Below are 12877 nucleotides of genomic sequence, written 5' to 3'. Positions count from 1 at the left end.
GGCGCCATCTTGTAATGGCGGGAGTGGCTCCCGACATGTGTTAAAGAAGAAAATACATGACTAATCACGCGTTCATCCATTCACCTTATAAAAAGGAGATGCTACAGGAAAAGGATCCATGTCTCTTTGTAAAACCCAATTTCTGCTTGTCAACAAGAGTAACAACAAAAATCAATTTGGAACATTTTCCTCCAGGCATTTTTTCTGTATTTACCTGTGTACCCATCAGCAATACATGCTATTGCTTTGTAACTATTTAAGCAAAGCATAAATGGTATTAAGCTGTCTCCATTATGCAATACAATTTTTTAAAAATTTCAAATTAGTCAAATTAGTCTTAGAGACTTAGCTATATTGGGACTTAGCTGACCTTTTACCACATCCTTTTAGAAAAACGTTTATGTGTGTGAGTGGTGTGTGTGCAGGTGTGTGTGCCAGTGTCCTCCTCTAATGTTCCTCTTTATCCCTTTGAGACTGGGTCTCTCATTGTACCTAGAGCTTGGCTGGTAGCCCTCAAGCCCCAGCAGACCTCTTGTCTCTGTCTCCCGCAGTCCTGGTGTTTCAGGTGTGCACACTGGCTTGCTATGTGGGTGCTGGGATCCAGCCTCAGGTCCTCATGCTTGCACACCTAGCACTCTTAACCACTCAACCATCTCTCAGGCCTGTTGCCACACTCTAAGTGGCTATTCACTCATGCCTTATTTGATTTTTAACCCACTGATATACACTTAAACTTTTAAATTTTATGGCACAGACAGTGCTACAGTGACTGTCCTTGCAGGTCCTTTTTTTTTTTTTTTTTTGCAGTTGCATAAACAGTACTCTAGGTGCTGATAAGTGAAATTATTCATTCCCAGAGGGTTTTAAATCTAATAGACTGTGCAAAGTTATCATCTAATGTGATTAGGCTAATTGCCACATCCATGGATTGTTACTCCAAGACCCAAAGCATGTAATAGAAAGGGGCATTCTTGTGTGTGGCAAGTGGCTTCTGATAGTATTCATATGCCTTTCTAATGACATTGCTGTTGGCCATTGGTATTTCCTTTTCAGCAAGCTACCCATTCATGCCCTGTGCCATTTTCTTTTGTTTTCTTTTATATATAGATTTATAAGAGTCTCTCCAATATTCTACACACTAATCCTGGCCTCAGACATCGCTACAAGGCATTCCCCTTTAGGTAAAGGATCCAATCCTTATACTCTTGTACATCTCTTCTTGCAGTCTAGTCTAATTGTCCTTATCACCAACCACACTCCTCACCAGGCAGAGCAGTGACACATGACTCAGAGGGTCCTTCTGAAGGGACTCACATGAGTTCAGACCATCCTACAGGGATAAATAAAGTAACAATAGTCATACTGTCCTGGAATACACAAACTCATATGTATCATGGCAGGGTAGAAATGTAAAACACGAGAACATTTGGACATATATGTAATACTAGGCCTTTGGGGCCAGACTCCTGACGTTCAAGTCTGGTCCCTGGCTTACACTAGTAATGTTATAAATTTACGGGGAATTACTTAATTCTTCTGGAGATTAGATGGACTAATTGTAAAATGGGTATAGTAAGAAGATCTATACTATTCACTTACTGGTTTTCTGAGATAGGGTCTTAGTAAGCACAGGCTGTCTTAGAATTTCCTGCGTATCCCGGGCTATCTTTGAACTCATGATCCTATTGTCTCAGTCGTACAAGTACTATGGTTATGGGGTGGATTATCATGTAGGCCTTAAAAATGCCTAGTTTGTATGGTCCTTTCAAAGATTATATGAACTAATGTGTGCAAAATGTTTTCAGCAAGAGCTTGCCACACAGTGAACTCTATAAATGTTAGCTATTATGAAATAAAAATTTAAGCTTCGTATAAAAAAAAAACCCAGCTGAATTCCATTTCAAAGTCATCAAGTTTGAGTATTGTGGTTTGAATGAGAATGTACCCCATAGGCTCCTATGTTTAAATGCTTGGCTCTCCGGTTGGTAGAATCGTCTGGGCAGGACTAGAAGGCATGGCCTTGTTGGCGGACGTGTCACTTGTGTTTAGGGGGTGGGCTTTGAGGTTTCAAAAGCCCATATCATTCCTAGTTAGCGCTCTGCTCTCAGCTGCTGCTCTAGCGCCATGTCTGCCTATCTGCCTATCTGCCACCATGATGGGCACGGACTCTAACGCTCTGGAACCGTGAGCCCCAGAATTAAATGCTTTCATTTATAAGTTGCTGAGGTCATAGTGTTTTAGTAAAAAGTATCTAAAAAGCACACTTATACAGCATGGTTACCTCACAGAAAGATTTAAAAAAATAATAATAAAAAGAGCCCCATGTGGGTCCCGACAACATGGCGCAGAAGCGCTAAGGCACAATCAGCTTTTCGTTACGGTATGCTGACAGCTCAGAGACGTGCAAACAGAATCGATCAGGTGCTTGTTTGCCAGCTTTGCAACTCGGCAAACGTTTTGTTAATTGCTTTATTTGTGGGAATTTACAGTATTTCATAATTTTTACAGAACGGGCCATTGATTTCAAATTGCCCTAATTCAAGGTTGCAGACGCTGGGAGTCCTTGTGCTTAGTGTAAATTGTGCTGTTTTCTAAGTTGTTCAGATTAATTGTCGTTGCTGGGCAGAATCTCCTGACCTGCTTGGAATTATTTTTCAGTGTTGGGGCCTGATCATTGATCATTCTAGGCAAATACACTACCATGGAGCCATATCCCAAAGTCAGTTTTTTTTTTTTTTTTTTTTTTTTTTTTTACATTCAGATTAAAATGTCTCATGTCTCAGAATTACTTGAGGCTACATGGTACCTACTGTACTTGTTTCTGCACTGGAAGCTGCAGTGACTAACACTGCATTCATCTTACAACAGCTAAAATAAAAACTGACAATAGCAAATGCTGGCAAGAATGTCAAGCCATTAGAAGTCTTGAATGTTGTCGGAGAGGATATGGAATGGTACAGATGTTTTGCACAATTATTTGTCTATATTTGTAGAAATAAACAGATGACCTAGCAATTTCTCTATCGGGAAACTACTCAAATAAAATGAAAGCATATATTATCCACATATGGAGTTAGAGGTATGTAAATATACAGACTTAACTGTCCATATAAAGAATTGTAGAAACACAGATAAAGCATGGTGGTATTAATATAAAAAAGGAGCCTAAAAATGTTGATTAGTGGGAGAACAGACGAACAGTTTGTAGGATATTCATACAATGAAATGCTATTTATCCAACAATAAGAACTACAGATTCATGTAACAACACGAGTAAATCTGAAAAAAAAATACCCATGATATTGCACAAAACAGAAATAGCTATAAAAGTAAATGTGATTTCCTTGACGTGAGGGATTAGACAGAGGCAAATTTTACTTGTGGGAATAGAAGTCATGGCTGTGTTTCCCTCAGGATCAGGGGTGGGAAGGGTGGGTTTACTGTATGGAAACTCGACCAACACTGCGTGAGGGCAGCATTTTACATTTCCTGATATATTAAACTCTCCCAAAGTCAACACTTAAGATTTGTTAATTTGTGAATATAAAATTACTCTTGATTAAAATGTTTAGTATGTGTGCTGGATAGTTTTATGTCAACTAGACACAGCTAAAATCATCTGAGAGGAGGAAACCTCAATTAAGAAACTGCCTTCATAAGATCAGGGCTGTAGATAAGCTTGGAAGGGCATTTTCTTAATTAGTGATTGATGGAGAGAGTGCCCAGAACATTGTGGACGAGATGATCCCTGGGCTGGTGGTTCTGGGTTCTATAAGAAAGCAGGCTGAACAAGCCAGGGGAAGCAAGCCCATAAGCAGCACCCCTCCATGGTCTCTGTATCAGTTCCTGCCTCCAGGTTCCTGCCCTGTTTGAGTTCCTGTCCTGACTTCCTTCAATGAAGAGCAGTTATTTGAAAGCATAAGCCAAATAAATCCTTTCCTCCCAAGTTGCTTTGGTTATAGTGTTTCATCACGGCAATGATAACTCTAACTAAGATAGTATGTTTCTTCCAAAGGACTGATCATCATGGCATTTTTGTTGGGTTCATAGTCTTAATTATTTGAAATCATCAGGGTTGTCAACTTTTTGCGTTGATAGATAATGTGACATCTAAACTGCATGTCAGGCGCTCTTAACTTGTGGCCCATTAAGAGTTTTCAGTGGCTTCGTGAACTCCATAAAGAGAATGCACAATTTGCCTGCCCATGTGCGTGTATTATTTTTTCTTCTGGAACAAGTTCGCAACAGCCATTATATTCTCAAAAGGCTCTGTGGCCTCAAACATCTTTAGAATAGAATTTTTGTTAGAGAGTCCACTTAAGCTGTATAGCAACCCATATCAATAGTTAACAGTGAATGAACTCATAAATGGAAACCATTTCCAGTTGACATTCAAGGATCCAATCACCTATTAGTTTACAGATTAAAATGGACAAATGTCAGTGGCTATGTGAAGCTAGCAAAAATTTGAATAAGCTCTGATCTGAATAAAACCCTTATAAGAATAAGAAACAGAGTCAGTGTATACCCAAAAGTTTTTCTATCATTATTATGGAAAGGGATATTTGTTATTCAAGACTATTCTAATATTCTAGGTCCATGCTAAGTACTGCAATTAGATAGATGAACATAACAAGCATCAATTATGATTAAAAAATTACTTAACATTTTTGACAGGGGAAAACTGTTATCATAGTCAGTGCTAACAGAATTGTGTCAGGCTCAGCTTTGGAAATATTTAACAAAAGAACACAATTTTGATATGGCTAAGTAATGGCAATTTTCTCACTCTGAGTCTTAAGAATTGTCTATTCATTCCCTGTCCCTGGCTGCAGGTGGACAATGCAGTGTTGAAATTGATGGCAAAAGGTTGTGAATCTATTTAAGATGTGAAGTCATTCCCTGAATGTCTGAGAGTGCTGGTTTTCTCTTATGTTCAATTGACAGGTTTTTGTGGTCTGTTTTGTCCCATATGTCTTGAGTGTGACATTGCCAGGCATTATGGAGAATGTCTTTGTTGGCCACTGTTACCAGGGTCTACCTTTGCATTGAGAATTGGCACCAGAGAGAGACATAAGATACAGGTAAGGGCAGCTGAGGTGTGTGTGTGATTCTCAGTGTGATGCTTTTCAAACCCATGATTTTCCAGAGTGATAGAGAGAGAGGGGGTGGGGGATGTATGGCTGAAGATGCTTAAACATTTCACAACGAAAAACTGTGGGGATGAAAGTTTTGATTTCATTATTACCTAAGAGTATCGATTGACTAAAATGCTGTACAGCAAAGGATCTTTCTAAGTAGAAATTATAATGAAGGCTATTGGTCAACAGGTTTGGTCAAATCATTGGCCAACTTACACTTCCCGAGATGTGCTTTGATGCATAGAAATAGGAGGTTATACCTACTCTCCCCTCCCATCTACAAAAATAAAACTCTACATACGTCTCTTATTTACTTCAGGAAATAATAGATGGAATAAAACCTAATTTGGAGGATGTATTGGTGTGGTCTGACCTTAAGTGTAGCCCATGTGACACATGTAGATTTTACTTAGGGGGTTCCCTGAGGTCCTTAACTTTCAGTGGAGCCATGAGGAGGGTGAGGAGAGCTGGGTAATACACGTGCAGACACAAATGGTCTTCACAAAGGAACCTTTTGCATTGGGCACACTGACACAGACACTGACACAGACACACAGACACAGACTCTTTTTCTCTCTTTCCTCTGTCTCACATAGTATCTAGGTATTTTATAGGGTGATCTCTAAATATCTTTTTACATGAACAAAACAAGGCACAGACTTAAAAGGACTATACATGTATATGTTTAGGCTGACAAAGTTTGCCTGGAAATGTAACTGGTAACCAATGGGTTGTCTTTAGGCAGGTGGTTGGATGACTGGGGCCAGCTCTGGAGGAGGGAAGGGGAGATTTAACTTCCCATACCTTTTTACTATGGAAATTTGGAGCTATTTTAGTTTATTACCTACTACAAAAAAAAATAGATATAATGAGTCTAAAAAGAAAAATTGAAGTTTTCAGAAAGATCTGCATGTCAAAAACGAAGGGGCATGGCTTGGCACTTGGGCTACCCAATGTCCTAAGGGTTGGCTTAAGGGGGGTCTTGGAAGCAGAGGGTGGGATGGGCCAGCAGGCTCGGGAGAAACCAAATGGTACTGTGTAATTTGTTCTTGCCCTAGGGCACCCTCTGTGAAGACTGGATTGTGGTGTATTGCTGCTGGCCTTTCTCTGTGTGTCAGGTGGCCCGAGAACTCAAGATGAGACCCTCCCAACTCTACGAAATCTGTGAAGTCCCCACACCCAAGGATAGCCTGGTTTGACGGCAGCCTCCTCCCATCCACTCTCCTACTTCCTCTCAAACCTGTCTCAGAAAAACTTTTTTTTTTTTTTTTTTTTTTTTTTTTTTCCCACAATAGGTTTTCACTGGAATAGGAAAATAATGATTTGCTCACTAATGTCTCTGCTGTGTTATGATTCCTGGGAGGTCTTGAGTATATTCTGACTTTGATATTTCTGCCCAGCCATGCTCTGTGTCTTCTAGGGTTTTGGGAGGTTGACTTTTCTCTGACTTTTCTGATGTCATCCTTTCTTGAGAGCTGCCTGTGAGGGCACAAGAGTTACTCTGTATCTATTGTATTAACCTGCTTTGTAAAAGGAATCAGTGATGGGCAGGGCATGATTAACCAGGCACCAATAGGTTTAAACCAACAGGTTTAAACCAACTCCTTCAGTCTTAGTTGCACAAGAAGAAAGTCTGAAGTTCATACTGATCTTGAACTCTTCTTCAATACTCCTAGTCTCCTTACTCCAGGCTCAAAATCATAATTGGGCAATTGTTGTGGGTGTAACTGTGTTTCCTGCTTTTCCTGCAGTCCACAAGAAAACAAAAAGTGTTGCAACCCAACCTCTGGTACTTGTGAAGGAGATCTTATCTGGAAACAGAGTCTTTGCAAGTGTGATGAAATTAAGATGAGATCAGTAGGGTAGGACCTAATCCAGCATGATAGGTGTCCTGTAAGGAAGACGTAGAGACACATGGGAGAACGGCCATATGAGGACTGGGGTGGAGATTGGAATGATGAATCCCCAGGCAGGGACTGCTTAGGGATGCTGAAGCTGGAGAAAGCACGGGAGAATCTTTCTTCCAGAGGTTTGGAGGAAACCTGGTCCTGCCAATTATCCTGCTTTTGGACTTCAGCCTCTAGAAATGTGATGGAATAAGTTTCTGTTGTTTCAAGACGCCAAGTCTGTGCCCTAGGAGGCTAGTGTGGCAAATATCTCTACCTTGTGAAGTGAGTCTGTCGGCTAGGTCTTTCCAGGTCAACAGCTCAAGGCTGAAGAACATGTTATGATAGTTCATACCTGCAATCCCAGCCCTTGGGGGACCAAGGCAGGAGAACCGCCATCATCGAAAATAAAATCAGTTCCTAGAATAGCTGGCACATGGATGTAGCAAACACCCTGAAGGGGCAAAAAACAATTTAAAAAATATTTGTGTTTATTATTATTAGTATTGTGTTATATGTTCACTCATGGTGTTTGTGTGTCATGGAGTGCATTTGGAGATTGGAGGGCAACGTTTGGGAGTCAGTTTTCTCCTCTTACCCTGGGTTACAGAGGTCAAACTCAAATCATCAGGCTTATACAGCAAGTGTTGTTATTGACTGAGCCATCTCAATGGCTAACAAGTTTAAAGTGTGCTGTATATTTTGAGCTACTCAATCCTCAACATTTGTTCCTGATGAACACTTCAGAAAAGAGGTCCAAGCCACAAAAATGCAAGTGACTTTTCAATGCCCCATGGCCCTTCTGAGCCTACACGGCTGTTCAAACCAGACCCTTTTCTGCAGAGATGAATTCAACATGGTCACCCTTGACAATGTTATCTGTACCTGTCCCTAATTATTTCCACAAAAATCACCTTTGGATCCTCAGAGCAGTTGTAGGAGAGACCTCTTGGAGAAAAAAAAATTAAATGTTCCATATTGACATTTAATCCATGATCAACCAAAGAAGCAGGCCTGGTGGACAAGATGGTTAAATGAAAATAAACCCATTTTTATTGTTTTGTGATAAAAACACACATTAGGTGTCACAGGCTCAGAATGGCAATAATACTTAATCTTGGCAAGGAAGCCTGAAGTAATCTCTGCACTTTCACACCAGGACCCTGTCTGAAGGAAGTGAAGATGGCGGCTCATGCACAGGTCTGTGGGCCAGTCTACCTCTCTGCTGATACAAGGTGTGTGTGTGTGTGTGTGTGTGTCGGGGCTTTCCTTGGAGGGAACCCTCTTTCAACTGCTTCCGATAAATAAAGGTCAAACCTAGTGTTTCATCAGATACAGGCTCAGGCAAGTCAAAGTCTGGGCTCTGAAACACCATGTCTACCACAGGGTCATAGATCACAAAGCGAAACTGATAGGACAGTCCTTTGCATATAGTACAGAGTGACCCTGAAGGGAGATCTCTCCAGACCACAAGTTCTGACTTTCTCCAGAAGAAGATGTCAAGGCCGAGAAAAGGAACATGACAAGAGCGTGTGCCCCTTATGAACACCATTATCCAGTACTAGATGTTTGTGTGACAGATAAGAGCTGATAATAAACAGCCATCAGCCTCATCCGCCTACTAGCTGTGTGAGTTGGACAGGGCAGAGATCTTGGTTTGGTCCTAGGGGACAGTGTGCATAGACTGGCTGGTGCTACTGCTGGCTTTTTTCCATCTGTCAGGTTACCTGAGAGCACAAGACAAGAACTGCCCATCTCTGAGCAGTCTGTGGTGTCTGAAATTTGTGGTTCAAATTTGAAAATTTCTCAACAGTGAAGACATGGCCTGTTTATTGTATTAGAGAAATTCCTTATGGTTTACCAGGATGAAAACTGTGGAACAAAGCTCTGATGATCTCTCTGGGTCTGTGATCCCAACACACAGGCAAAAGGAGTTTGAGAGTAATTTGTATATAAAGTCTTGCATCACAAACCCAGGACGTAAGCTAACACTCTTCTATTTACAGAGTAGACTAAGGACAACAGTTGCATTTCCTCAGTACTCTAATTTTTTGGAACAAAAATATGAAAAGTTAGGATGTCCTTTAGTATCCATTTTTCTGTGAAATCATTTTTATCTCTATATATTTTATATAGCTAGAATTAATTTATTTCATATTCTCCAATGACTTTTGCATGACACCCCTATTATAAACATTATTTACAAAAACATTTGTAAATAATATCAAACTCAAAAATATCTCCTTTTGGTCTTTTAAAAACACTGATTTTTTTTTTAAAGTAATCAAAGATAGAAGACTCTATAGTATTTCTGTTTAAATGTCTGCAGAGGAATTAATATTTCTCATGGTCTATTTTCTTGGTTTATTTTCTAACTAAATGACACTGTTCTGCCTGATCAAATGCAGAAATAAGAAGCAATGATTTTAGATGGAACTCAGACTTTCATAGTTACAAATTTATCATAAGCCAAATCCTGGCTGACTGTATTATAATATTTAAACACACCCCTTTGCTGTTACCCTACCACCTTTTGATTACTTGGAATCTGTATGGTAGGACTGAGTCCAGACATGAATACTTTAGAAAGTAAGGAGATAGCCAGGCTCTGTGCTGCACACCTGTAATCTAGCACTTGGGGAGGCAGAGGTAGGCAGATCTCCATGAGTTCAAGGCCAGCCTGGTCTACAAAGCGAGTCTAGGTCAGCCAAGGCTACACACAGAGAATCCCAGTCTTGGAAAAAGAAAAAAAAAAAAGAAAAGAAAGAAAGGAAAAAGAAAAAAAAAGTGAGAAGATTTTTCTAAGTTACTAGATTTGGCTAGGAATGAGTAGATTTCTCATCCTGTGTGTTACTTTGGTTTACTGGATAACCAGGTTCAAAAGATGAGCTAAATCCTCATGAAACCCTTTATATGTTCCATAGAAAATTTCTAGAAACAAAACAAAACAAAGCATGCAAAAAATGCAGGATAGTGAGAATTCTGGTTTCTTAAAACAAAGCAAAACAAAAACCAGTTATGTAATGTGACTATAGTTTTGTTTTAATTCCAGGTGTGGGATAAGAGGCTGCTTCAAAGCAGGTGATGATTTGCCTCACGCATTGGCAGGGGAGTGGTTTTGTCAGCTGCAGATAGTTTGTGTTTAAACTATCTGGGAGCTTGGAGGTGGTATAAATTTGAGCACCACAAGAGGGACTCAGGCATTCTGAAGAAGAAAAGGCTGTTGCCCCTGGTTGCTGTTTGATGAGAATTTGATGATATCCTGAGAGGGAAAACTGGACTCGCCCCAAGGAACCCAATGTCCCTAATCAGCAGAAAATAGTCTTAAAATACCTATCCCCCACTTTGGGAGGGATTAGGATGGACTAAGGGTGGGAAGGGTAGTAGGTATAAGAACCCAATAAAATAGATAAAAATATGCCAACAATGTGGAGCAAATTTCTGTTGCTCACACGATGGAGAGCTGGAAGCCATCTTTGTTTCCAGTGAAGCAGACGGGGACGATATGTAAAGGTCACTGGCTCCTGGGGACTAACTTACATTATCCCCTAATTTTATATGGACAGCTTGTTCCCTCTCCACTTTTCCATATGCCACTAATAGCATTGAAATTCCCCCCAAATGCAGAATTCTGGCAAGCACACTCCCTGGAACTTAAGTACAGGTGGGTCACAGATGCTGCATGAAGTAGTGTCACTGAAGGGAATGTTCTGCGAAAGTCTAGCCTTTCCCGTACCCTCCATTTGGCTGGTGCTCAATCCTGCTTACAAGCAGGACTGGATGGCAAGCTGAGCAGGGATGCTTGAGTGTCAGATTAAGACCCCCAGCTTTAAGACAACCAATGTACTCCATCATCACCTCTGATTAGAGTGCTACGTCCTTTTAGCAATCTCTTAAAAGGAGGGCATAGAAATGTACAACTCAAAAAAACTTCTGGGTTGTTTGTGAATCTCACTTATCTGGCCAATGTCTTCCTTAGGTTAACGTGACTTTCTTGAAAATTGTGTTTTAGATTACAGTTACACACAAGCAAGCAGGCACACACTCACACATGCAGAAATAGACTGTCTTCCAATACCTTGCCTTTATGTTGGCTCTTTAGACACTGTTGTTTTTACTTAAATAGCCTGTCTGTAGACATGATACTCTGTGGTAACTGTCTTGTGCAATCTTGGGGTTTTTTTCTACCTGACATTCTTGGGTACAGTTCTTTATTTCCTTGACCACTATGTTGTAACACCCAGTTTCTTAAGCTGTTGGTTGCCACCCGGTCTGGGCTTACATAACTAAATGTCAGGGATTATGAAAATGCAGTAAATACAAGTGATTTCCATGCCCATGATGCATTCGTTGAATGACCTCACTGTAGCTTCAGTTTTGAACATGCGACCGTGTACTGAGTTTGCAAAGATGCTGTGTGATGTCAGTGAATGGGTCCGTGTGAGCACCTTGGCTTGGAGAACATTGGTGAATTTTATCATTTTTAATTCACATGCAAAATGTTCTGCTCTTGTTGATTATGGAAAACAAAGACTTTTGATGTTTTCTTATCATCCTTCCTGAGTATGTAAGCATCAAATCAGCATACCTTTGGGTTGTATTATGTTAGAATGCTTCATTTGAAAATTACTCTGTGGGTTGCTGATAGTTTCATAAAAATCATTGAATTAAGTTTGGTTTGGGGTTAGGACAGTATTTCTAACAGTTTATGAAGTGGCTCTAAGCATAGTTGTATCACTGTTTACTACGTATTTTTGCAAAGCAACAATGGTCAGCATTGATGACCATAAAATCAAAATATTGATCAATTCTGAAAACACTGAAGATATTTTATACCATTCAGTATCAAGATCTTATGCAAAATTAATTACTTTCTTGGTTTTGTGTTGTTTTTAAGACAGGGTCTCATGTGTCCCAGACTGGCTTTGTATTCACTATATCACTAAGCATGACCTTGAACTCCCAAAGCTCTAGATCCTTTCACTCCCCAGGTTCTGGAATTACAGGCATGTGCCTGGTAAAATTCAGTTCTTTATGTAGCAATCAAAGAACACACCCATCTAATTAGCATGCAGATTTGCTTTAACCTTTAATAAATGGTAAAATTATATTTATACCAAGGAACTGTTTTAAAATATTCTTTATGATTTATTAGTGTTTGATTTACATACCTTTTAAACTTTATCTATCTACCTGGAGTTGCATAAAACTTTCTCAAGAAAAGAGGTTTTAAGTGGAAAAGGTTCATGAAGCACTCTTCTATTGGATTGTTAGGTCTGGGAATTGCTGAAAGAGGACCTCAGACTCAGGTAGTATGCAAAAGCAAGGAGTGTTTATTCTGCAGAAATTAACCAGCATGCTGGGGCCACCATTCCATAGAGAGGCGACCCTGAAATGAGTACCCACGCTCAATTTAAAGAAAGTTAGGCGACTTCCCCAGTTTGATTAGGTAATCTTTTCATTGATTTGTTGGTGCTGATCTAGGAGATGGGGGGGTTACTTCATGGAGTGTCCAGGTAACAGGTAACAAAGAGTGCTAACAAAAAGTGCCCAGGTAACAATATCATTTTGAATAGCTAGACAAAGCATTTCTAATAACCTTTAATTTGATTGGTCAAGTGATTGGGGACTTTTGAAGACAGTTAATAGGTTATTATTTCTAATTTTCAGGGAGGTTATTGAGTTATTGTATCTTATTTCTATGGACTATAGTTTCATGTTCAGAGAAACAGGAACACGATCTAAGCAAACGGTGGGAACATTCCCAGGAAACAGAAACTCAGGGCTACAGTATCTTCTGAAGCCTGGTATGGTAGCACAGCTGCTGCAGCACAGCTGCTTGGGCCCTTC

General features: G+C 40.0%; 1 protein-coding gene across 1 annotated transcript in view; it reads left to right on the top strand.

Moving 5' to 3' along the window:
• Positions 1–6340, top strand: part of Plac8l1 (PLAC8 like 1) — a 14261-nt gene extending 7921 nt beyond the window's left edge. Inside the window, exons 3-4 of the mRNA XM_055622454.1 lie at positions 4948–5084; positions 6200–6340. Coding sequence (XP_055478429.1) covers positions 4948–5084; positions 6200–6340 — 278 coding nt within the window. The remainder of the gene's footprint in view (positions 1–4947; positions 5085–6199) is intronic.
• Positions 6341–12877: the final 6537 nt, after the last annotated feature.

Source organism: Psammomys obesus, unplaced genomic scaffold (genome assembly GCF_907164565.1).
Source record: "Psammomys obesus unplaced genomic scaffold, mPsaObe1.curated_primary_1811, whole genome shotgun sequence".
Taxonomy (NCBI): Eukaryota; Metazoa; Chordata; class Mammalia; order Rodentia; family Muridae; genus Psammomys; species Psammomys obesus.
The sequence above is the reverse complement of the archived record's forward strand: the minus strand, read 5'-3'. Positions and strand labels throughout refer to the sequence as shown.